Source organism: Penicillium lagena (assembly GCF_028827675.1).
Source record: "Penicillium lagena strain IBT 129212 chromosome Unknown utg000008l_segment0_segment0, whole genome shotgun sequence".
Lineage (NCBI taxonomy): Eukaryota > Fungi > Ascomycota > Eurotiomycetes > Eurotiales > Aspergillaceae > Penicillium > Penicillium lagena.
The window spans coordinates 2138003-2161794 of NW_026623229.1; the positions used below are offsets into that span (position 1 = coordinate 2138003).

At 51.6% G+C, this 23792-nt stretch overlaps 13 protein-coding genes across 13 annotated transcripts; 9 read left to right on the plus strand and 4 right to left on the minus strand.

Annotated features, from left to right (window-relative positions):
- Positions 1 to 534: 534 nt before the first annotated feature.
- N7510_011484 (SANT/Myb-like DNA-binding domain-containing protein) lies at positions 535 to 3317 on the minus strand (the record flags this gene model as incomplete). Its single annotated transcript, XM_056983409.1, has 6 exons — positions 535 to 576; positions 629 to 712; positions 762 to 842; positions 906 to 1459; positions 2886 to 3025; positions 3073 to 3317. The coding sequence occupies 6 exons, from the start codon at positions 3315 to 3317 to the stop codon at positions 535 to 537; spliced, it is 1146 nt and encodes a 381-aa protein (XP_056828903.1).
- Positions 3318 to 4473: 1156 nt separating this feature from the next.
- Positions 4474 to 5511, plus strand: N7510_011485 (ER lumen protein-retaining receptor; the record flags this gene model as incomplete). Its single annotated transcript, XM_056983410.1, has 3 exons — positions 4474 to 4573; positions 4627 to 4928; positions 4984 to 5511. 3 exons carry the CDS (start codon positions 4474 to 4476, stop codon positions 5509 to 5511), a joined length of 930 nt encoding a protein of 309 aa, XP_056828904.1.
- Positions 5512 to 7361: 1850 nt separating this feature from the next.
- Positions 7362 to 8629, plus strand: N7510_011486 (uncharacterized protein; the record flags this gene model as incomplete). The annotated part of the gene is made up of 4 exons (XM_056983411.1): positions 7362 to 7457; positions 7516 to 8223; positions 8284 to 8349; positions 8414 to 8629. 4 exons carry the CDS (start codon positions 7362 to 7364, stop codon positions 8627 to 8629), a joined length of 1086 nt encoding a protein of 361 aa, XP_056828905.1.
- Positions 8630 to 10260: 1631 nt separating this feature from the next.
- On the plus strand, positions 10261 to 11252 carry N7510_011487 (uncharacterized protein; the record flags this gene model as incomplete). Its single annotated transcript, XM_056983412.1, has 2 exons — positions 10261 to 10391; positions 10667 to 11252. 2 exons carry the CDS (start codon positions 10261 to 10263, stop codon positions 11250 to 11252), a joined length of 717 nt encoding a protein of 238 aa, XP_056828906.1.
- A 201-nt stretch (positions 11253 to 11453) lies between these two features.
- N7510_011488 (putative translation factor pelota) lies at positions 11454 to 12743 on the minus strand (the record flags this gene model as incomplete). The annotated part of the gene is made up of 3 exons (XM_056983413.1): positions 11454 to 12053; positions 12120 to 12608; positions 12666 to 12743. 3 exons carry the CDS (start codon positions 12741 to 12743, stop codon positions 11454 to 11456), a joined length of 1167 nt encoding a protein of 388 aa, XP_056828907.1.
- Positions 12744 to 13040: 297 nt separating this feature from the next.
- N7510_011489 (putative MFS multidrug transporter) lies at positions 13041 to 14656 on the minus strand (the record flags this gene model as incomplete). Its single annotated transcript, XM_056983414.1, has 2 exons — positions 13041 to 14455; positions 14503 to 14656. The coding sequence occupies 2 exons, from the start codon at positions 14654 to 14656 to the stop codon at positions 13041 to 13043; spliced, it is 1569 nt and encodes a 522-aa protein (XP_056828908.1).
- Positions 14657 to 15747: 1091 nt separating this feature from the next.
- N7510_011490 (cysteine hydrolase family protein) lies at positions 15748 to 16405 on the plus strand (the record flags this gene model as incomplete). Its single annotated transcript, XM_056983415.1, has 2 exons — positions 15748 to 16143; positions 16202 to 16405. 2 exons carry the CDS (start codon positions 15748 to 15750, stop codon positions 16403 to 16405), a joined length of 600 nt encoding a protein of 199 aa, XP_056828909.1.
- A 61-nt stretch (positions 16406 to 16466) lies between these two features.
- Positions 16467 to 17693, minus strand: N7510_011491 (Zn(II)2Cys6 transcription factor domain-containing protein; the record flags this gene model as incomplete). Its single annotated transcript, XM_056983416.1, has 1 exon — positions 16467 to 17693. The coding sequence occupies one exon, from the start codon at positions 17691 to 17693 to the stop codon at positions 16467 to 16469; it is 1227 nt and encodes a 408-aa protein (XP_056828910.1).
- Positions 17694 to 18260: 567 nt separating this feature from the next.
- Positions 18261 to 20099, plus strand: N7510_011492 (ATP-dependent RNA helicase; the record flags this gene model as incomplete). Its single annotated transcript, XM_056983417.1, has 1 exon — positions 18261 to 20099. One exon carries the CDS (start codon positions 18261 to 18263, stop codon positions 20097 to 20099), a length of 1839 nt encoding a protein of 612 aa, XP_056828911.1.
- A 98-nt stretch (positions 20100 to 20197) lies between these two features.
- N7510_011493 (Aldo/keto reductase subgroup) lies at positions 20198 to 20778 on the plus strand (the record flags this gene model as incomplete). The annotated part of the gene is made up of 2 exons (XM_056983418.1): positions 20198 to 20266; positions 20533 to 20778. The coding sequence occupies 2 exons, from the start codon at positions 20198 to 20200 to the stop codon at positions 20776 to 20778; spliced, it is 315 nt and encodes a 104-aa protein (XP_056828912.1).
- Positions 20779 to 20798: 20 nt separating this feature from the next.
- N7510_011494 (aldo/keto reductase) lies at positions 20799 to 21395 on the plus strand (the record flags this gene model as incomplete). Its single annotated transcript, XM_056983419.1, has 2 exons — positions 20799 to 21167; positions 21240 to 21395. The coding sequence occupies 2 exons, from the start codon at positions 20799 to 20801 to the stop codon at positions 21393 to 21395; spliced, it is 525 nt and encodes a 174-aa protein (XP_056828913.1).
- A 252-nt stretch (positions 21396 to 21647) lies between these two features.
- On the plus strand, positions 21648 to 22484 carry N7510_011495 (uncharacterized protein; the record flags this gene model as incomplete). The annotated part of the gene is made up of 1 exon (XM_056983420.1): positions 21648 to 22484. The coding sequence occupies one exon, from the start codon at positions 21648 to 21650 to the stop codon at positions 22482 to 22484; it is 837 nt and encodes a 278-aa protein (XP_056828914.1).
- Positions 22485 to 22849: 365 nt separating this feature from the next.
- On the plus strand, positions 22850 to 23748 carry N7510_011496 (alpha/beta fold hydrolase; the record flags this gene model as incomplete). The annotated part of the gene is made up of 2 exons (XM_056983421.1): positions 22850 to 23291; positions 23354 to 23748. 2 exons carry the CDS (start codon positions 22850 to 22852, stop codon positions 23746 to 23748), a joined length of 837 nt encoding a protein of 278 aa, XP_056828915.1.
- Between the last annotated feature and the right edge of the window lie 44 nt (positions 23749 to 23792).

Sequence of the window (23792 nt, forward strand, 5' to 3'; positions counted from 1 at the left end):
CCTGTGGAGTAGATAGAGAATTGAATGTTAGTGGACTGAATATTCGGTTCATGCGACAAAGAAAGGAATTCACCTAGAAAGCAACAATCCAGACCGGGAGGAGGTGGCTATGGTTATGACTCGGAAGGAAAAAAAAGAGAAGAGAGATTGATTGCCCGCGGAGAAACCCGCCGCCCCGCCTATCAGGACCCATCTACAGCATCGAAGCTGGGAATCGAGTAATATTGATCAGATGAAATTGAAAGTAAAAAAATAAATCCGGGTGCTTCCAGTCCAAATCACAGGCAAAAACGCCTCACTCTCAAAACGCAGGCCCGGTACAAAAGGGCAATAAAAAAGTAATAATAATAAAAAGACGAGGAATGAAAAGAGAACCAGATCACCAACTCCAGCAGCAGCAGCAGCCTGGGACCATCCATGAAATGGCCATTGGATGAGACGTGCATTGCTATGGGATTGCAGAATCCGCAGGAATGCCAAAATCATAAAAGATGCATGGATATCATCACTTCATCAGTAGTGGTCAACGAGTCCTCAGAGGTTCTTGAAATGCTCCTTGGCATATTGTTCGCAGGCCTGCGTGAGAGTTAGGCTTGACTTGCAAGGACGGACGGTCATTCATGCTTACCTTCGCTGGCTTGCCAACTTTCTGACCAATGACCTTCCACTTGTTGGCCTCGTATTCCTTGATGGCTTCGCGGAGCTTTATGGACTGCGTACCCGTGTCAGCAGCGTCGGGAATAAAGGGAAGGGCTGCGTACCTCATCTTCCGCAAACTCGGCGTAATGCATGTCCTTGTACCAGTGTTTCTTCACGCTCCCTTCAGTTCGAGTAGGAAAGGTCTGCAACGCACCGAGGCATGGTCAGCGCTCAGTGTTTTGGGGGGAGGGGATCCACGCGCGCACCTTTGCGATCTCATTCCAGCTCCGGCCCGCATCGCGCATGGTCTTTAGTCTCTGTTCTTCCTCTGCGGTCCATGGGGTGTTGGTTCGTCCCTTCTTCTTGGGCGTGGACTCCACCGCGACGGGAATGGCGTTAGGGTCGCCCTCCATCGCGCCGCCCGCGGGAGTCATGGGAGTGGCCATCATCGTGGAAGGACCGGTGCCAGGGGAGGATTGACGTTTGCGCGACTGAGGTGGATTTGTCTGAGGGGGAAGAGGAGCGTTCGGGATGGGGATGCCTTCAAAGGTGGGCATGCGCTGGAAGGGATGGATCTGTTGTTGTTGGGCGAGGAGATGTGGAGGAGCGCTGGTGGCGGCGGAGGTCTTGATGCGCTTGGAATTTGGAGGGGATCTAGATCGGGGAGGGCAGATGTCAGTGAGGGCGCAGTGCAGGACAAGACGCGACAATGGGCTCGTGATGACAGAACGCGCGACGGAATCAAAGCACGCGAGAATTCCGGCCCGATCGTCCCCTCGCTCCCCTCCCGCGGCCCAGACAGAGATCACAGACAAGGCAACTTACGACATGGTGAAAGACACACGCTTCAATCACTTGTCGATTCATCTGTACATATAACCAGGCCGCGCAGGGGGTTAGCAGGCCTGCTACTGGGCACCTCTGGTCAACTCTAGGAAAGCAGGCTTCGTTACACTAGGAACGGCGATGACACGAGCGCACCCCACTAAGCAGAGAAGACATAGACAACGAGATGGATGGGGATAGGGGGAAGGGGAGGGGGTGGTTCGAATCCGAGGCAACACAGACAAGTCCAGGCTCCCCGACCGGAGCAAGCTTGTGTGGGGATGACGGAAGATGTGATGAGATGAGATGAGCAGGAGAGATGGAGATGGAGCTCACAGGTCAAAATCGCATGGTCGCAGATTTGAATCAGGGACCTCGAATTCCTCCGAATACGGGGAGAACATGAGGCTGACTGAGGATGGGGGAGGTGGAGATGAAGATGAGTGGAAAGAGGAAGAGGGAAAGAGTGGAAGAGGTGAAAGAGCGGGAGAAGTGGGGAGACCCTAATAAGCACGTATAGTACTTAGCGACAACAATGACTTTGTGAACGACGATAAAACACCTTTCCAAGTACCTATGATTATTCCTGGCCATGCGATCTCCCGCGCATTCCCATTCCTCACTACATATTGCATCCCCCGCTCCCGCGCAACCCTGTCACAGCACAGTCCGGCTGCCTCCATGAGACATTTGGGCCGAAGACTCGCCAGTGGCCCGTTCCAGAATCCGGTGGCCCCAGGATCTCACTTGGTGCAAGGATACGCGGCCCGTTATTGGTGGAGGCCCGATCATCTGCAGACGAGGTGACCGGGCAAGGAGGTTGCGGTGGGATCGGTGATAATGAGGTGAGGAAAGGAACTGGCAGTCAACGGGGCTGCATACGATGAAAGTAAATTAGTATCTGCGACGTGTTTATTATTATTATTATTTAAAGAATGAACCGCTGGCATTCGATGTCCGCTCCGCCAATGCAAAAGGTAGATCGTAAAGATGAGGGGGTGTTCAAAATTTAATTCTGGGGCAGGTTGATGAGATTCGTGCTTTTCACTATGACTTCAGAGGGAGCCATTAAAAACATCGGAGTATTTCCTTTGTGTTTCTTGGATTTCTAGGGCTCTAGGAGGCAGCAGGGCAGTGAGCATCAGATCAGGGCCAGTTCAGGCCCGCTCAGTGAGCCGCTCACCCCGTGATCATAGACCCAATTGAAACTCCTCGAAGCGGGATTGTAACAGTCACAATATTGTGCCTTCATAACCGGTATGCGGCGTTGATCTTGGATCGAGTGAAAATTTGAAGAAAAAGCACATGCTTCCATTTAGAATACAGCTGAATTTAGTACACAACAGAGGGACCGTACAAAGCCATCGCCAGCAATGACAGAATACTCTATAATCAAACCTAACAAGCAAAATAACACTCACACCCATAGTCTGCCGTAAAAGCCGCACCACCACTATACGTATGACAGATCGAGTCATTGACCTTCTTGCTATCAAAGGTCGTAGCCCCGTACGTAGCGATGCAATCGCTAGCCATAGAATCCTCAGTGCGGATATACCAACTAGTAGTGGATCCAGTAAAGTATTGTATGTGCCATTGGAATGATACCAATCCCCGTCCTGGTAAACGAGCCAATATCTATCATTGCCGTCTTCGTCGCCGAAGAAGCCTGAGAGGCTGTTGATGGGTGTGCTGGCTCCCGCGCCGGACATAGGGTCGCCGCAGGGGATATCGGTACTGTCGTATTCGATGCCGACAGTGCATGTCGCACTGCGCTTGATATGGGGCATGGCTGTTGTGGATAGAATCAGGCTAAGGCTGATGGTGAGGCTGAGGAGAGTTCTGGGATTCATGTTTGGTTGGTTGTAGAGTTGTGGGATTGTTGGAGGCTTGAATCGATTGGAATATGCGTGTTCGGTTTTATAAATGCTTGAATAATGCGTAGAAAGTATTTTGACTGATCCTCTCTATTCCGAATCAGAATGAATAGCCAGTGTATATCTTTTCGGTTGACCGGCAAACCTGCTGCTTGGGGTTGATGTTACACGGCCCCCATGGGGCTGATGGCAAGAGTTTAGATCATATGCAATGTGGATCTCGTTAATCCCGATCGTATTTGCAAGGAGAGGGCAAAGAGATCCATTCATTTCTGTGCAAAAGATAAGATAGAAACAGTAGAAACTCATCAAAGGAATATATTACGAGAAGACTTCTTAACAGTCAAAGCATGTATCCTGAAGATTCTCTAGGTCTATGCATGAAGAGAAGCCGCTGTCTCTCCGAGGCCAGTCTTGGTACTCGGGGTCTATTCTTTTGACGCTTGGGAATGCCTATCTAAGATAAGTCAGAGTGTAAACCGGATAATGGCAGAGTACGAGAGTACGAGAATACCCTATCTAGGCATGCTTTCTTCCTAAAAATATATCAATCTAGTCATTTTTAGCTCACGCTCTTTACATCTACGTCTTGCATTCATCTAGAGATCGCCAGTAGATGTATGGATAGAAATGCCATTAAGATATAGAATGATCATGCACATGACTGACAGATACTGATACTAGTGAAATGGAAATACTGAAAACAGCTTTCGTGGTATTCATTTTCGGTGCCTAATTTCCTATCGCTTAGCTTTTGATGACATTCGGTTTATTATGCTACTGTTAATCAAAAGGTCATCAGCTATACACCTCAGCAACAATATTACTACATCGCCCAAATATATCTCTAAGTCTAAGACCACACCATATTCACTTTTAACTACGGCATCTGACTTGATTCTTATGGTTCATTCAAGTCATTTATTAAATCACTGCTTTAATAACGGTTAATTTGTTAGTTCGGTAGTTCGCACTGCACTCATGTACCTGACGTCAGCTCTCACGTGAGGACACGCGGCCCAAGCTCATGTGGAGATCGCAAGGGCGATAACGCAACCTCCTTCATCCCTCCATCCAGTCCAGGTTGTTCCCTACTTAGATGGTTCAACTCTGACGGAGTATCTCCTCCATCATGTCCACGTGGAACGTCTTTCGCATCATAGGCGATTTCTCCCACCTGTCATCAATATGCATCCTGATCTGGGCCATCCACCGCAACAGGAGTGCCGAGGGCATGTCTTCCACTCACTCCCCTCAGTTGGCAATAACTAACTCGAGTGCACAGGCATCTCCCTCCTCACACAAATCCTCTATGCCCTCGTCTTCGTCACGCGCTACCTCGACCTGTTCGTGCCGGAAGTGTGGGGTGGTAGGTCATGGCATACGATATGGAACCTCAGCTTTAAGATCTTCTACCTACTCACCTCATTCTACATTGTGTACCTGATGATGAAGATCTTCCCGCGCACGCGGGAGAGGGAGCGTGCGTGGAAATTCGGGATTTGGTCGGTCGGTGGTGCTGTTGTGCTCTCACCTGTCTCGATCTTGATCTTTGAGCGCGGGTTTCCTCCGCACTGGTTCTTGGAGGTAAGTTGAAAACGAAAATAAAGGCTGTGATGGACGAGCTGACCGAGATTCATAGCTCACCTGGGCCTTCTCCATTATCCTCGAGTCGGTGTGTGTCCTGCCGCAACTGATCTTGCTGCGCCAAACCACCGTCCCGACAGTGATCGACTCCTACTACCTGCTGACCCTGGGCTCGTACCGGGCATTCTATTTCCTGAACTGGCTGGTGCGCGGATTCGGGAGCGGGCAATGGGATCCCATTGCATTTATCTTCGGCATCGTCCAGACGGCATTCTACCTCGATTTCGCTTGGGTGTACTATACACGCCAGCGGGTGAAGCTGCGCAACGGCGGGGTGGTTGACTCGGAGGATTTCCGGAAAAGCTGGCTGGTGAACCGCGTGGTGAACTTCCGGCGACCACGGGCCGCGGCGGATGAGGAGCAGAACCTGCGGGAGGACGAGGAAGACGAGGGCTCGCAGAACACTAACCGATGGGGTGCGAGAGGTATCTCGATCGCGGCAGATGACGCACTGGAGCACGATTTGGATGATGAAGATGAGGAACATGTCGCGCAGCAGCAGCAGCATGTAGCGACATCGTAACTAGTTCGTTTTCGCATGAACAATAATCTGGCCCTCTGGGCCCGCAATGATATATTGTGCTATCTTTATCGATGATGCACGCCCCGGTGTTTCAGGTGGCCGATGATCCGCGTTCGTGTTTAGCCCCCAACCCGGTGCCATGGGTCAGGTGACAATTTGTCATGCATGGACCGATATTATGATGTTATTAGTGTCTATAGTGGGTATGGCATGGCAAAGAGTTAATTGATTTAGGCAGTGATTGCGATAGGCACGAAACCGGATCGATGACACCCAGAGAGGTATACTGGTTGCTGCATGCGCCCGAACATGTGGCTCGGCTGGCCCGTCCAGGAAATCCGGACGAACTAGTTCTCTTCGAGTTAGCGCCCGCCATTCTTTCAAGAATGGTAATAGATCGGAATCCACAACCTCCCCAGCGCTTAACCACCGGTCCATATTCTCCGGCTACCAACGCGCGCGGGTATGTACATGTAGCTGTAGGCACTCAGCCTCAAGCATGCAAAGGTGCATTGATATCCAGTCAAGAGCCGCCGGGATGGTAAAGAGACCGCCACCAAAAAACTCAGAAGAGAAGAGGATAGTCTGCAGTCGTGGCAGGATTACGATCCCTCCCACCCACCTTCTTCTTGGATTGCCAAAAAGGGTCCGTTGAGCTATTTTCCCGTACTCCCTCTCTCTAAGGGCAAATAGTGGGCGTTTGCCATCGAAGATCACACCATTATCGTTACCGGATCCATTGATCCTAGAAAGGTGACCTATTGGATCAGGATAGCCTCCGGGGCATAACGATCATGACTATGCAGAGCAATGGCTAGTGGCAATTGTTGCCTCGCAAATAATTTAATATTTATTACCTGCCCTGAAGTGGGAATCTTCGGGAAAGCCACATGGGGTCCACCCCTCTTGCCTACTAGCCCCTAGCTCGAGTCTAGAATGGGTCCTCGGATGATCGCGTTCAGCTGGGGGCAGCATAATAATAATAGACATGACGGCAGACCAGCCATCGGGGAATTGTATACTTACCGACGAGAAATGAAATATATTTAAGAAAAGGAAAAAAAAACAACCAACGAAAAGCGCTAAACCCAATGGTGATAATTACTAAAGTCGGACTTTGCTGTGCTCCGCACCCACAGTGTTCTCGCTGAGTCGCGACCCGATCCTCTGGAACCCTAACGCCCACGCTTGCCCTTGTGGACCTGATTACACCGGCGGAACTATGATTCTCGCTCCCCCCGTTGTCAATTTGGGATGCAGAGTCCGACCCCCTTCCCGGGGGGTTACAAATGGGGGCTGGGCTTAGTGATCCCCCAGCTTCCGGATATAAGCTGGCGCTTAAATATAGGCCCTCGTCGAGGCTGCAACTTTTCGATCCCCGTAGCGCTTCAATGCGGCACGGACCTAACAAACTCGGCGTTACTGCTTCTTCATCCTGCTCTGTGAGCCTGTGGATGTCCTTTCTCTTGCTTGTATCTACCCTGCCCTGCCTCGCAAGGCACTCCCACTCACACCACCCCTCCTTCGGCGCAGTGCTGGCTGTGATATCGTCCCGCCATTTCGCCCATCTATATGAGCCGGACTTCCGACTGCTGTGATCCCACTCTTCTTCTCTTCTCACTCCTCTCTTGACTATATATCGGACAAGAGATCTGTCAAAAGAAGAAGAAAGATAGCGAGGCATCTGCCAATTTATACGTACTTATTCTTGCAACCGCCGCACTCTCTACAACCGTGTTTCACCTTCTGCCACATTCGGGTATCACTTCCAATCAGGCGCGTTTGTGGGCACAGTCCTTGACGCAGTGCATTTTATGTTTCTTGCAGCGCCTTCGGAAATCACGGCTGCCATGTCGTACCGTCACGGCATCCCCGGTCCCGGCTCGGGAGAGGAGATACCTGAATTCTACGGGGGGATGCCGGCCGAATGGGCTGGAGTGGAAGCTGTAAGATATTCTTCTTGAATTAACAGTTTGATCAAGACACTAATCATGTCCTCGCCAGTCTTCATTCATGGGTATTAATCCCAATCCCAACCAACATCACCACCAGCAACAGCAGCCCTACTGCACAGGACCTGTGGTTCCAAGCTCTGTCTTGACACCGATCAGCCTGCCAGATAACTCATATCGACCCAGTCCAGTGCTCAGCCATCACTCACAGCAACAAGAATACTCCTCGACGGAGTATCAATACGGAATCAACGAACACATCCCACCACCGCAAGGACTGGGCATCTCGGGGCCATTCCCTAGCGACTTCCCGCGGACATCAGCCCCCAATGCCAGCTACGTTTACACCACGCCAGAAGATCTGAAGTACAATGTGGTCAATACGCCGTCCATGTCACCGCAACCACCGCCCTCCAAGCGAGTGAGACGCACGCCCTCTCAGACACCTTCCCGCGAAACACCCATCCAGATCCTTCCACACCCAGAAGGCGTCCAGCGCATGGAGCACGAGCGACACCACCCACCGTCGGAGCCCCAGCCGCCGCAGCCTCGTCCCCGAGCTCCTGGCCGGGGGCGCCGTGACCCGCAGGCTGAGGAAGAGGATGCCTTTGTCGAGGCCCTGCGCGAACAGAACCTCGCCTGGAAGGTTATCCGTGAAATGTTCCAGCAGCGGTTTAACAAGGATGCCACCGAGGCGCGCCTGCAGATGCGTCTGCTGCGCCGGCGCAAGGAGCGTCTGGCGCGCTGGGACGACAACGATGTGAGTATGTACTTGTTCCAGGGTTGCCGGGATACCATTGCTGATGTTTGTTGTCTAAAGATAAAACTTCTCATTTGCGCCCATGAGCTGTGGGAGAGTAAAAAGTATCAATTCGTTGCTGACAAGGTATGTGTTACCCGCTCTACAAACAAACTCCATTTCTTCCTATACTAAGACAGGACCCCTCCAGATGAAAGAGCTTGGCTCCAATAAAGAATACACGCCCGAACAATGCAAAGCCCAACTCGGTCTCCTCGAAGCCAAACAACACCTCCGTGATCTCGGCAGCGCCTCCCCTTCGGCTACGTCCGACCCGGCTGGTTCTCCTACGCTATCTCGTAAACGGACCGCCTGCGTGGCTGGGATCGGCGAGGACGAGCATGGGCTAGCATACCAGGTCGGCTAGTATGTCATCAATTACATGCAACTGTTGACCGTCCTTTTTTTGGAAACAACACTATTGTTTTGTTTATCTCGTTTGGTACGGTTTAAAATGAGGCGCTATCTGACTTCTTCTATGAGAGTGGGCCGTTTTTTTCTGTTTCGTGCGGGTTTCCGCCTCTTGACCCGGCCCCCCCTTTCCTCTCTCCTCTTTTCTTGCTCCTCACCCAGACCGCTGGGGATTCTTGATACCCTCGCTTCTATTTTTACGAATTTCACGATGAGGAAATGATTACCCTGGACTCTCACTATCCAGCGTTTGTTTTATTTTTGCTTTCCGTTCGTGGGGTCGGGTTGGAAATTGGGATTGGGGGGATTTTGGGAATTCTTGCATCGGACTGCATTATTATTTGCATTTGCATAGCCCGGCTGTCGTTCGTTAACTTCTTGATATTTACGGAGTATTCTGGTTCTCCATTGACAATTGTTTATCGCCATATGACTGATTATAGGGAGAGGAGGAGCAAGTGTCATGACTCGAATGATAATCGTGAATTTCACTCCCCGATGTAAAATTACCGATCTCGCGACTAAAAATAGTAAATAATCCAACAGCTTCTTCCAGCGAGCGCCCGGGGAATGGTTCGTGCTGGTCGATCGCTATAACAGGCACGCGCAAGAGAGAAACTGGAAGACCGACCGTCGGGGCGGACGGAGAATCGACGGCGAATCAATCCGTGGGGGTGATTGGTCCAAGGGGTCGGGTGTGTATGTACTAGGTAGATTTTGAGGTAAATACCTGGTTTTACCTCTCTTGTGCTAGTGCCTCCGCTTATATTCCCCTTTCTAAAGATAGTACGTGGATAGATGGGGAAAGCACCGGCAAGGAGGGGCCGGGGCCCTTGATATGCACGCTATAGCAGATCTAGTCCATTTGGGGCTAAGGGCATTGCCAAGACCTGTTCGTGGCAGGTACACAACAAAACCTGAAACAAGCCGTTGGCTTCTCTTTGTCCTTTTTTTCCTGATTTGATTTCGACCTGTGTGGTATACAGGCATGGGTAAAGAAACGAGGATTTGCAATGGTTGCGCTATTATTATGATAATTGTTTCATGACTACAAGATCGCTGTCAGGGCCATACCCAATAATGCTCATCGACAGCCCCTCCGTAATTTTTGGCCCCGACGGCAAATTGCAACAATTAAACCGAGGCATTGGAAGTAATGATGCCATATCATCGTCGAAAGTAGTACTTCAATATCTTGACCGTGCTCTAGATATGTATTCCCCGATCCCCGACGCACGCGGGGGACCATGATCATACAAGGAGCGGGGCAATAGGACGGAGGAAGAGAAGGAAGTACATTCACGTACGTACGTATACACCACGACATTCTTTGTAAAGATAGACGAAGGTCAATCACCCACCCTCTTTCCTATTCAGACTACTGCGCAATCCGCCGGGGAGAAAAGGAGGATTGTTCATTGTTTCGGCGTCCGTGCTTCTTGTTGCTCTGTTCTTGCTGCCTGGACGCTCTCGACCGGGGTAATGCGTCGATCGCCAGATAGGGTTCAGCCGCTGCCAGCACAGCCCTGATGCGGATCCTTGACCTGAGGCTCTACGGGCCGCTGTGGGGATGAGCGATACATATCTATGAAGGGTGATATGAGAGGTACATTTTCATATTATCTGTATAGTGGGACAGAACAAGTGCTGGAAGCTGAACTAATTGCTGGATTCAATGCCGCGGTTCCTGGGCAGGGGGCTAGTCCTAAGCGGGAGAAGTGCGTAGTTACTTGAGCACTGGAAGGATTCAACACAAGTCTGCAGTTCGTCATCAAGCATACGAACATTCTGCATCATTTTGGTTCTCTTTTTCTCTACGTCTAACTATAACTCATAATTAACATAAGTCATCCAAATGCGGAAACAATCATACTCCAAAACCAGATCGCGCTAACCGTATCCGCCCTAGCGCCATCGGACCACAAACGTCAACCAACGAATTGCACATCCTAGGGATACATCTTTCTGCACCTCTCCCACAATCCTTCCTCAGAGGACACCAGGCCCACCGCCAGTCCAATGGCGAATCCACAAGTCTCCCCCTCCACAACAACCGCCATCCAGCGCCTCCCCCTGAGCTGGGCGCGAGCCTACTCGACACCTGGTGGCACGCGCACAGCGACGCGAGCTACGCGCAGCTCATCCAATGCCTGAACGCCTACCTCGACGAGCGCGCGCCGAATCCAAACAACGTCGCGCAAATACATCCACCCACGGAATCTACTAAGAATGCGCTTCTGCAGATCATGCTCTACCTCCGAGAAAACCCGGGCTATACGGTTTTCATTGCGAAGTTGGGCGAGTATTTGGATCATGTTGAGGCGCTGTGTGGGGAGAATGGTGTTAATGGAGATGGACATGGCCATGGAAATGGAGTGGATCAAAATATGATGGCTGCGGATGGTTCATGTCCCTTTTTCCAGAATGGGTATGTTAATGGGGCGCCCCAACTGGCTCAAAATGGAGTTGGTGCTGATGCGACGACTGCCGCTGGTGTTAAACGGGCTATTGTTGATGTTGATGGCGCGCCCCATGCCGCGGAGTATGCGGGTCAGACGAAAAAAGAACGTCTGGGTTGACGAGGACTTGTCAATTGCCTCTTGAAGGAAAATCTTGGATTATAGAGTAATGCCTTATAATGTCCTATCATGAATGAGATGTCATCAAAAGTTGCCTGTATGGTATATCGTCTAAAGCGTAATGTTATCAGGTCATTCGTAGCCGGTCAATCAATCACTCATCTCCATCCGAGCTGAGATCCTCCTCAATAACCGGAAACGTCAACAGCGCAGCAACCCCCCGAGCCCCTCAAGCCGTTTTCCGCTCTCGTGATCCGAGCTAAGAACACGCACCTCGCCCCCCTCAACATCACGCACGCGATCAACAAGCGTAACCCATCGTTTCCTTTCCCCCACATTCTGTGACCGAAACAGACGGTTCGAGATAATGAGCACGCCGCCGCCACGACCCACAGCGCCCTGATCGACGGCCGACTCGACCTCGCGCGGTCCGTAGGTCGCTTTGTTAGTTTCTTTGCGTAGTTGCTCAAGAAATTCGTCCATTAGTTTGGTTTCGCGTGCGTATTTCGTGTCGGCTAGGAGGTTCTTCACGGCGGGTGATTGCAGTACTTCTGAGAGGGAGTTCGTATACCCCGATGCGGAGTGCACGACCACGACACTGGGGAGGAGTCTTTTCAATGCTGGTGTTGTCGTCGATGCCTCGCTCTGGATGTATTTCTGGAACCCAGCCGCCACGAAACCCGGTGAAGCGAGCAAGACCGGTCGCACGGGCTCGTTGGCACTGCCGGATGTGAGACTGGTGTTGAATTCCATCTGCCGGAGAAGGGTTTCCAGCGTGACTTTGAAGAACTTGTTCATTCCCTGATTTTTTCCATGTTAGCCATATCTCGCCCACTCCTAGCATCTTGTGCCAACTCCTCATCTCACCTTGTCATGATCCCCGCCGCCCTGTCGTTTCCTCGGCACAGACATCTCAACCTTCTGCTTAAGAATCGTCTGAAACTGTCCAATAAAGCAGATATGGGCGAGCCCTTCCTGCATAACGACTGCAACAGCCTCCGCGCGCCGCTTCCCGCCCTCATCGACAGCATCCTTCAGCGCCTCGACCGCAATACTATCCCACCCGACCCCCTCACCATCGGCCCCGACTTGTTTCTCGAGCGTGAAATTGCGGTTCAGCTCTAGGTCCAGCGTGTGGAATTGTCCGATCTTCGTGTGTGGTGTCTCGTTGATGATCTGGCCCGATACGTGCAGCTGTGAGCTTTGCGGGTCGAAGTCAAGGCTCTTCACCCGGATCTCGAGGTTTAGGTGGACGCGTGCTGAGGAGGTGGAGCCAGTGTCTTGGACGGTGGTTACGCGCCGGATGGCGCTTGCGCGAAGGACGTCGCTGGGTCGGATTAGGTTGTAGGCATGCCACTGGTCTTGTTAGTGGCTGTGATTGGGTGGATGTGGGTGGTGAGAGAGAGAGAATACCATGTCTTCGGGCTCTTCCGGGCATAGTGTTACTGTGCCCGAGCCATCGTGCTCGATCCTGTTCTTGATCAGGCGCATTGTGTTGAGCTTCGATACTATTTATTGCGGGAGCTTGGAAGTGCACAACCCCACCATGTCCGGTTTGACCGCTCGGGCCCACCGGCCATCCGGCAGAAATATATACTTCTTGATTTTAGAACGCTGGGACTGTAGCATATTGACGTAAAAAGATATTGAGAATGTATTAATAAGTATGATTAGTCTATCAAATGAAACATGGAGATACAGAATATCCTAATACTGATGGCACAGACAAAGTCAACACATCGATAAGATCAAGAATCCCAACCGATGGCAGATCCAACACCCCAATCTTCATGCTTTATCCTCCGGAAGCCTAGCCGCCTTTTGTGCCTTGTGTATTTCTGCCTCTCGTCTCCACTTTCCTGCAAATTTCCACTGCACAAATGGCCCAACCAGCGCAACAAGCTGCACCGCAACACATATCGTAAAGGCTACGCCAACACCCACTCCATTCGCCATCGGCATAATAAAACTAGTCCCCCCAGCGGCAAACAGACACCGTGCCAGATTAAGACTCGCACTGGCTGCAGCACTTTGATCAGGAAAGATATCGACGAGATAAGTCATGATGACGGATTGAGTAGAGACAGCGGTCCATCCTGTGATGAAGGTGGACACGATCGGCACGGCAATGTGCACGTGGTGTGGAAATTGGATCGTCCAGCCAAAGAGGATGATGGAGAGGCATTGTAAGAGGGAAAATAGGGGAACGAGTCGGAGCCGCGCTTTTTCGATGGGGAAGTCGCTGTCATCCCGGCTGCTGCTGTCTGGGACACAATTTTCTGAATCGGCATTTGCAGCAGAAGGAGATTCGTACTTGGCTTTGACGCGCCGGTAGTCCAGGTCGAGGATCTTGCCCGTTACTAAAGTGCCGATCATGGAGCCTGCACCGTTGGCTATGAATGTTAACCCGATTTGGATCTCGCTCAGGCCGTAGCGGTCTTTGAAGAGCGAGGACATGGCTGTGATGCTCATTTGCCAGACTGCATAATAGACCGCAAGGAAGATGATGATCGGCGCTGCAAACTTGCTGGTGAGAATGCGGAATGGTCCGAATATATCGATTCTTTTTTTCGCCGGGAGCTGGGAAGGTGCTGCCTCGGGATCCAATTCAATTTTGGTGAGTCTCTGGTAAACTTCCAAAGGATACCGTGTCAACGCATTGGAAGGTGTCCGGCTTCCGTTGGCGACCACTGACCGAAGCGTCTCAGGAAGCAAAATGACCAGAGAAATGAGAAATACACCACTGTAGATAGCCAAAAACCAGAAAATAGCCTTCCACCCCGCCGACCCAGCAATAGCACCCCCAATAACAGGCCCAATAGCAACAGGGACCAGCAATCCAGCCTGGAAAATGCCCATAAACCCACCGCGCTCAGCACGGGTGGTAATATCGCCAATAACACCAGATCCGATGGCAATGGTACTCGCGCTGCCGGTACTTTGAAGACATCGGAGCACGATGAGGGTCGTGTAGTTCTTTGTTTCCGCTAGACCGATACATGCGCCGAGGAACACGATGAATGTGCAGATGTATGCTATCCGCCGTCCCTTTACGTCGGAAATAGGACCCCAAAAGCTCGGTGCTATCCCTTGGAAGACTAGGTAGGATGTCACTGTTAGGGTGACGAGCTCGTATGAGATGTTGAGGTCTTTGGCGATTGTTGGTAGAGCGGGGAAGTAGATGTTGGATGCGAACCCGGAGACTAAAGAGATGTGAGTGTTATCATAATTTGTTGATTGAAAGACTTACAAGTCGCAGCAATAGAGATAATGAGTACTATGAAAGCTTTTTGTCTTTTGTCGAAAATGCTGTACGGCGGCTCTAGATCGGGGGAAGGCGGGGATTGAAGAGGCGATGGAGGACTAGGTCGTTGTGTGTTCTCGTTGTTTTCACTTAAAGACATGGTAGATTTTTTTTAATGGTAGAGTAATAAATTTGTTTAATCTGCACTTGGGCAAGGAATAGGATCCGTTTTATAAGCTCGTGATTCGACGTAAGAACGGCGGAGCCTTCCGGAGCTGACGGAGTTGAGCCTCTTGGTCCGAGGTGACCAAGCAGTTCGAGGAAAAGGTCCCCGGAAGGCGTCAGGGCTCTATACCGGTATACGTGACCACAAATATTAGGTAGAAAATTTCATCTTCGCCTTAATCACACCATTCGATACATGGCAGACATATCAGGAATTTGATCCAGTTGTTGCGCGGCTAGCTACCTTCTCTAATTATAGAGGCTGATTGTGCAAACATTAGCCCTATGACATGTTTCTCTAGAATGCAAAGTTCTCCTGTACGTTGCGCTTTGCGCCCGATGCCTAAGTCTTGTCTGTGACGTTATTTATTTTTCTATACTTAACTCGTCGCTTACGTCGTACGCTATGACTAAGGATAGATTCTTGCTCTGTGCTTTGGATATGCTGAACGAGCCCAATGCATGAACAAGGCAATGCGAGTGTGGGGAGAACGACAGAATCGTTGTTGAATCTCTCGATTAGCCCGAAGCCTGTACATTTCGCCAGTCACTTCTAGCATTCAGATGATAGGTTCTGTGGACGACATCATAGATATTGACAAAAAAGTTGGCTCGATACTGTAACATACATATAGCTCATGATAGCAAATTCAAGAATTAGCTAACTACAACCCCACACCTAAAGCAACTAGAGCATCCCATGCCTCCTCCAAATTGAATCGGTCTTCATCCTTGCACAGGACTTTCGCGCACCAGCTTCGATATTTTGAAAATGGGTTTCCGGCCTGCAACTGGGTTGGGAAGATCTTTTCCTCCGCCTCCAGCACGGTTTTGTTCTCAGATAATGTAGGGCGACCAGATCATTCTGTCAATTCGCCGCTCCAGGTCCTCCGTAATCTGGCCGGAGTTGAGGATCTCAACTCCGAAATCCTATGCAAGGAAGCATATTTTAGATCAAAGTGGCAACTATAAATAAAGACGGGAAAAAATAGATCGACTTAGACTTGTCTTCTATTTACAGACAAAATGGCTTTGAACTTCGGACAACACTACGCTATCCTCAACCTAGACTGGATGTCTATCCTTATAGACGCCGCCAAGGACACAGTTGAAGGCCAAGCATTGATCACAAATTGCTCTCGATGGAACGACGCAATTCACCAAAAAACTCCTCGCCCCCTAACGATTTTCACCACCCTCTCCTTCAGCCCTGGACAGCCAGAAGTGGAGAGCGACAAGCCATTCGCCAAAATGATTGCACCATTCGGTACCTTCGAACAAGGCTCTCCAGAGGTTCAGATCTATCCCCAGTTTACGATCGATGAGAAGGATATCGTACTTCAAAAGACGAGGTGGTCTGCCACATCTGGGAACAGCTTGGAGCAGATCTTGAGAGCGCAGAGTATTGATACCGTTGTTATTGTATGTGAATCCTGCTAGCCCAGTGGAGGTATATCGAGCTGAAATTCAGGTGATCTAGTCGGGGCTGAGTCTCTCCGGAGTGGTGATGAGCACCATCTATCGTTTGTTCGATTTGGACCTTAACATTTATGTCATCGCGGGCAACGTACTGGAATTGCCGGTGGACCAGAATGCGGATTTCTCCAAGGTTATGCTGGATACCCTCCTGCCCAAGATGGGTCTTCAAGTCATATCTCTCGACGAGGCCCTTCAGGCAATCTGAGGTGTTAGTAGTTGAGAATGTATTGATTGGTCTTCAGCCTTTTAGTAGTATCACGCTTGAATCAAGCACCATGTGTACAGCTCACCACCGCGTAGAGCATCGTTCCAAATTCATCGATATCTTCGACCCACCGATCAACCCGAAGGCGTCGTTGTGCAATATTAGCCTCGTCTAGGTCTACCGGCGTAGGCCAGAGCTCATCAATCGTAAGACTATTCTCCGTCCACTCAGCCAGATAAACATTGTATGCCTTCTCCCAGTCGCTGCGACCTTGTGCTTGCCAAAGTGATTTACTCGCTGGGGCAGGAAGACCTTGCAGCTCAGTTCCAAGGAATGTCGGAAGACTTTCCTGCGCAGAGAGGATGCTATCGAAGAGGTACATCACGTATAGCGTGCGCCGCTTTGCCTCGGTGACAATCCACTCCTCCCATCTAGGACGGGCATGGTGCTGGTCCGCTCTGCAAACGAGTCCTCGTTGGGACGAAGAGCAGGCAATGCCTTGGAGGTTCATCATTGCCTGACGGAAAAAAGGGTTTGGTCTTTGGTTGAGCCGGAAAAATAAGACCATGGAGTAGATGAGGTAGGCTTGGAACGCAGCCAGCAGGGACAAGTCGTCGTAGCTTTGTCGTAGTTCCGTGATGCTTTCCATTTCCCGTTGGAGAATGGTCGCAGCAGCATCCTCACTTCCGGGTAATGGGGTTTCGCATATTCGGATCAAGCTCAAGCAAGTCGCGAGTGGGAAGTTTGCTGGGTGTTCCATTATTGCCATCTGTGCAGGGTGAATAAAGGGCAAAATTCCACGACCCCGGGCAGCGGTAGCGGCGTATGATTTGAGGATCTGGCAGATGAAGCGGGTGACGTTGGGAGGATACTCCTTGATCATTTGCTCGGGCACTGGAATGTAAGGATTCAACCAGCGATTACTGATGTCGTCAACGTTGATGGGACAGATCAGATCAAGGCCTGCAAAGTCTAGCTGGTCTGGCGAGGCATTCACCGAATTGACCATCGCTCCTCCAGTCAATGTAGGGCTGGAGCTCAGCGTGTTGATTGACAGATGACCAGGGCTTGGTAATGGTATATTCGGTAGTGCGGTCTGGCTGTAGAGTCCTGTATCATGGTTGGTGATTGATTCGTCTGCACCCTGAGCAAGCTGAGGGTAAACGCATTGAAGACCTCGCTGTGTACACCGAGTACAGCGTCCGCTTTGACGGTCACATCTCGCTTTGGCGGTCGAGCACTGCTGGCAGGACTTTTGTCGAGAAGTAGCATATCTCGATGGGCCCATGGCTGTTCTGCATGTACAGGAGAATGTCGCGTGGAAGGCTAGCTATTTATTTGGGCGGTCAACCGCATGCCAGAGGCTATCCACTAATATAGTGGGGCAGGATAGCTGAAGATCGAGCCCATGACGGTAGTGAGATCTACCAGAAGGGAAACCACTAGGGAGTTGTAGAACACGCAAGCACGGCTTATATACACGCCCCGGTCACGTGATATCAAGGGGCATTAGCCCGGCTGCAATACATTGTTATTGTAGATATTCTTCAGACCACTGCGATCCAAAACTTGAGAGTATCATCCCATTCATATTGAATTAAGCACCCATGACCTATCGGCCAGAATGCACCTCCCCAAACATGGAATTACCCTATGCGGTTAGCCTTATCGCATCGTTGATCGTCCGATAACTTTTTTTCTGCCGTATCTCACCGTCCGCCACTCAATCCATTATTTTCACCCTGCGCTGTTTGATTTGAAATTTTTTCATCATTTGCCATTTTCTTGAAGATACAGAGCATCCTCCCTCATGCAAGGCCCCCCGATAAACGATGACGCCCAGCCGTACGCAACCATGGCTGGGAAGCTCGACCCCCGACTCCTTAAAGCCGTCGACGTGATGGGGTTTGCAACCATGACGGCTGTCCAGCAGCGCGTGTTGACCGAGCTCCCGAACTGGCGCAGTGACTGCCTCGTCCAGGCCAAGACCGGAACAGGAAAGACCCTGGCGTTCTTGCTGCCGGCGTTGCACTGCCTGCTCCAATCAGCGCCCCCAAGGGGCCAGGTCGCTATCTTGATCATCACTCCCACGCGAGAGCTGGCCCAGCAGATTGCAAAGGCGTGCGATCAATTAACGTCGCAAATTGCGAAGCCTTTGGAGTGCCATATTGCTGTTGGTGGAACGGCGCGGGCTTCGGCCCATTCGCGTTTCATGAAGGGGGCGCCTTCCATTCTTGTGGCGACCCCAGGTCGGCTGAAGGATTACCTCTCTGACTCCTACACGGCGGAGAAGCTGTCGAATATTCAAACTCTGGTTTTGGACGAGGCCGACACGATGCTCGAGACTGGTTTCCTAGCCGATGTGAAGCAAATTCTTCGGCTTATTCCACCGAAGAGCACGGGCTGGCAAGGCATGTGCTTCTCAGCAACGGTTCCGCCCAAGGTCAAGGATGTGGTCAGTGTTGTGTTGAAGCCAGGCTACACGAGCATTTCCACCATTGAGAAGAATGAAGTACCAACGCATGAGAGGGTGCCCCAATACCACGTCTTGATACCGTCTGTGGCAGACACTTTTACCACCCTTGCCTCCCTCCTCAACTTTGAAAGCAAGAACAGCTCGAAAATCATCGTTTTTGGCGTTACTGCGAACATGGTCGCTCTCCTTGCAACCGTGTTTTCTCACGGCTTGACTCCTTTGAAGGTGTTTGAGATCCATTCTAGACTCAGCCAGAGCGCTCGCACGAAGACTACGGCTCAGTTCAAGGAGGCCTCTTCTGGGATTATGTTTGCTTCAGATGTTATTGGCCGTGGCATGGATTTCCCGAATGTCGACCTAGTCGTTCAGGTCGGCCTTCCATCAAACGGCGAACAGTACGTCCACCGGGTTGGCCGTACCGCCCGTGCCGGCAATGATGGTCGCGCGATCATCCTCCTCACACAAGGCGAGTCCTTTTTCCTGAGGAACAACCGCCACTTGCCCATCCAACCCCACCCGCAGACCAATGCGATCACAGCAGGCGCTCCCGCATGCGCCGATGCCGTCACTCAGGCCATGTACAGCCTCGATGAATCGACCAAGCAACGTGCCTACTCGTCTTTCATTGGATTCTTCGCTGGATCGGGTCTTCTGAAGCAGCTCCGTCTCGACAAGGCCGGCCTTGTCCAGCTCGCCAACGAAATGGCCATGAAAGGCATGGCATGTCCTGAACCTCCGCCAATGGACAAAAAGGTCATTGGCAAGATGGGACTGAAGGGTGTTCCTGGATTCAACTATGGGAATGGAGAGGACTTGAATGGAGATAGCCATCGATTCCGCGGTCCTCCGAAGGGCAGGCCTCGTGATGTGCTTGCTCCCGGAGCTGGTCACGGAGACCGGGGCGGTGGAGTTGAGAAGAAACGTGGCGGTGGAAGTGGCCGTGGGGGTGGTCGCGGTAGAGGAGGAGGACGGGGGGAAATCAGAGAGCAGGATAAGCACAGCGCACGACCGGGCATCATGACCCATGCCATTGATTCCAATTGCAAGCGGAATAGACATCAGAGAATAGAATCCTGTACATTAATCAATGCCACGAATGAAAACCAGATTCTAGATTGTTTCTGCCAGATTTCCTCTTTCAGCTTAATCCGCCACTTATCCGCCTCCCCCACTTTGTCATGGCGTCAGATAAAACGTGGCGGATGTTACGGAACTTGAATTATAAATCAAGCTTGCTGCTCTTTTCTTTCTTCTTTATCTTTGCACACATCTTTCTCTTTGCGCACATCCATCCATCCATTGTTTCCATATCCACCATGGCCACGACACTGCAATCCACGTACAAACTGGTCTCGGGGTTTGAGATCCCGGTGGTGGGGTTCGGGGTACGTCGCTCTTTTCTTCGCTCAATATTTATGCAATGTGTCTTGGGTGAGTCTAACATGATGGTCTATCTACTAGGTCTACCAAACGTATGCAATTGCTAGCTATCCGAGCTACCGGAGTTCATTCTAACGTACACCAGCCCTGCCGATGTCACCGAGCGCGTCACCCTCAAAGCCCTCGAGCTCGGATACCGCCATGTAAGCTCTAGGCTATTCCCTGCTGCAAACCATTCCACTGGCACTTGTCCCTCACACATGAATAATAGGTCGACAGCGCGAAGGTCTACGGCAACGAGAAAGAATCTGCCTCTGCAATCCGGCAGTCTGGCCTGCCCCGCTCGCAGATCTTCTACACGAGCAAGGTGCCCAAGTCGCTGATGGGCTATGAGAAGGCCAAGCAGGCGATCGAGGAGAGCATTGCGGCTGCGAATTTGGGGTATATCGATCTGTACGGCCCCTCCCCTTTTCTACCCTCCTCCCCCCTCTTAGGTGCCAAAAATAGAGAAAACTAACCTCACCACCACCAAATAGCATGCTCATCCACGCTCCCTACGGCGGCAAAGACGCCCGCCTAGGCACATGGCGCGCTCTGGTCGAAGCCCAGAAAGCGGGTAAGATCCGCTCGCTCGGCGTGTCCAACTTCGCTATCCCGCATCTCGAGGAATTGGAGGAGTATATTAAGAGCGGCGGTGGTGGGGAGATCTCTGTCGGCCAGTATGAGATCCATCCCTGGTGCCCGCGCGAGGATGTGGCCGAGTGGCTGCGCAGTCGGGGCGTTGTTGTGGAGGCGTATTCGCCGCTTGTGCAGGCGACCAGGATGGAGGAGCCTGTGCTAAAGAAGTTGGCAGAGAAGCACGCGAAGACGCCGGCGCAGGTTTTGATTAAGTGGAGCTTGCAGAAGGTAAGCCCTCTTTTGTTTTTGTCTCTTTTGGGGATTGAGAGAGAACAAGAAAGTGGCTGATGATTGATGTAGGGCTATGTGCCGCTGCCCAAGTCGGTGACTGACTCGCGCATCGTGGAGAATGCGCAGGTCTTTGATTTCGAGCTGTCGTCTGAGGATATGGATAGTCTGAAGCTGGATGAGTATGCGCCTGTGTGCTGGGATCCTGTGCGCGACTGCAAGATCTAGATCGATAGTCATAGTTAGTGTGTCTGGATACTACATCTCAATCAGGCAATTTGTTGATCCCGACACACCGCCTGGACACTTTTCTTTTCTCCCCACCCAGCAAACAACACCATCTCCCTCATCTTAACGTCCACACCTAAACAAACTAAACCCATGGCCGCTCCAACCCCAGCCAACCCATCTCCTCCCCCATGACCCCGCCCCAGCCAGTCCGTCTCCGCCGGACGCACCACAGCCAACGCAACCAACAGCATGCCCGACGCAACCCCACGGCGCGTCATCGCCGAGAAATCACGCACCGTGCGACGCCGCTACCAACGCAGCAACAAGGTATTCCAATTCACGCCGGAGCAGCTACAGCGCATAGAACGGGAGCAGGAGCGCGAGCGGCGCGCGAAGCAGTTGCGTGAGCGAGAGAAGAAGCGGATTGCGAACAAGAAGAAAAAGAGCGAGCAGGAAGCCCGCGCAAGGGAGGAGCGCAAGAAGCATGGGTTGCCGGATCCAGAGGTCGCAAATGTGTCGTCTAGCCAGCCTTCGTTGGCGAGGTTTTTGGGGATGAAGCCGCCGCCACAACAGCAGACCAGGCGGGACGTTGAGAGGAGTGACGTGGCGAGTGCTACAGGTACTACGGAGAAGAAGGAGAAGGATAGCGACAGTGATGGGGATACGGAGGTTGATTCGGATGCATTTGGGGATTGGGATGAGGAGATTGGGCCGGCGCTATGTGCCATCCAAGATGCGGGCGTCTTGGAGAATGCAGATGCAGATTTGGAGAAAGAGGAAGAAGAGAATGCCCCCGCCAAGGAAGATGACGAGTTCTCTGAGTGCTCAGCCTTCTACGATGAGGAGATCCTTAAAGAAGCTGATGCCGCTGCCACTGCCACCGGACCGAGCGCAGACGACCGACCTGCAACCCATTCTACAAATAGTCCACCTACAACACTACACCACCCGCCAGCAGTAGCGGCGCCAATCGCATCCCTCGGTTCCTCGTTTCGAGACGAGACGGCGGATTTCCTAGAAGAAGTCTTCTCGCACGGCGGCGCAGACCCATTTCACGAATTGATCCAGTTGGATACGAGATCATGATTTTTTTTTTTTTTTTACAATTACCATCACAATTACAATTGGCATGGCATGGCATGGCATAGAAAGAGAAGGCTGCTTGGACAGCTGAACTGGTTGCATACAACCGAATCATGGTGGAGCCCATTCGACTCGGGTGCGGTCCGACGGGAGCGGATCAGGTCGGATGCTGCATTGGAATTGATCGGTTGACCACTGGAGATGGGATTCCGATACTATAATAATTACGACTTCAATGGATCGTCGGCATGACATGACATGACTTATACTTGTACTTTACTTCCCCCTCTCTTCCATCCTCTCCGATCTTTCACACTTGACCTACCCCCCATCCATCATACAGGAACTAAATAACCACCATCCCCAACATGCCAACCCTCCAAACCAAATCCCATACACTCCACTACTCCGACACCCACCCCACCAACCCACCTGCCTCGCCAACATCCCTACCAGCCCTAATCTTCATCCACGGCCTCGGCTCAAGCCAGAACTACTATTTCCCACTGCTGCCCTCTCTATCCGCTTACCGGTGCATAACACTCGACACGACGGGCTCCGCGCGTTCGCCCGTCGTCCCCAATGACAATGTCTCCATTGTTGGTATCGCGGAGGATGTCATTGGCGCAATGGATGCGCTGAAGATTCCTGCCGCTGTCGTGGTCGGCCATTCGATGGGTGGACTGGTTGTTACCGAGCTAGGTGCGAGGTACCCGGATCGTGTGCTCGGTGTTGTGGCTATTGGGCCGACGCATCCGAATGAGACGTTGGTTGGTGTTATGGGCAAGCGGGCGGAGGTTGTTTTGGAGGGTGAGTTTTTCCCTTCATCATTACCCATCTTCTATGATATACATATGCTAATAAGGGGACAGGAGGAATGGAAGCAATGGCAAACACCATCCCCACCGCCGCCGTCGGCTCACAGAGCACCCCGTTGCAACGCGCCTTCATCCGCGAATTAATTCTCGGCCAACAACCAGCCGGATACGCTGCTCTTTGCCGCGCCATTGCTTCCGCGCCGACACCAGACTACGCTGCCGTGCGGGCGCCGTTCCTGTTGATTGCCGGCGAGGAGGATAAGAGTGCCTCCATGGAGGGGTGCAGACATATCTATGAGCATGTGTCTAGCAAGCTGAAGCAGATGGAGGTTCTTAAAGGGGTGGGTCATTGGCATTGTATTGAGGCGCCTGAGGATGTGGGGGGTTTGATTGCGAGGTTTGTTGGGGAGGTGGCGGTTTGGAGAGGTGAAGATCAGGGGGATGTTTAGAGAGCTTATCTGGTTCGATCTGTGAGTAATGGGTTTATTTACCT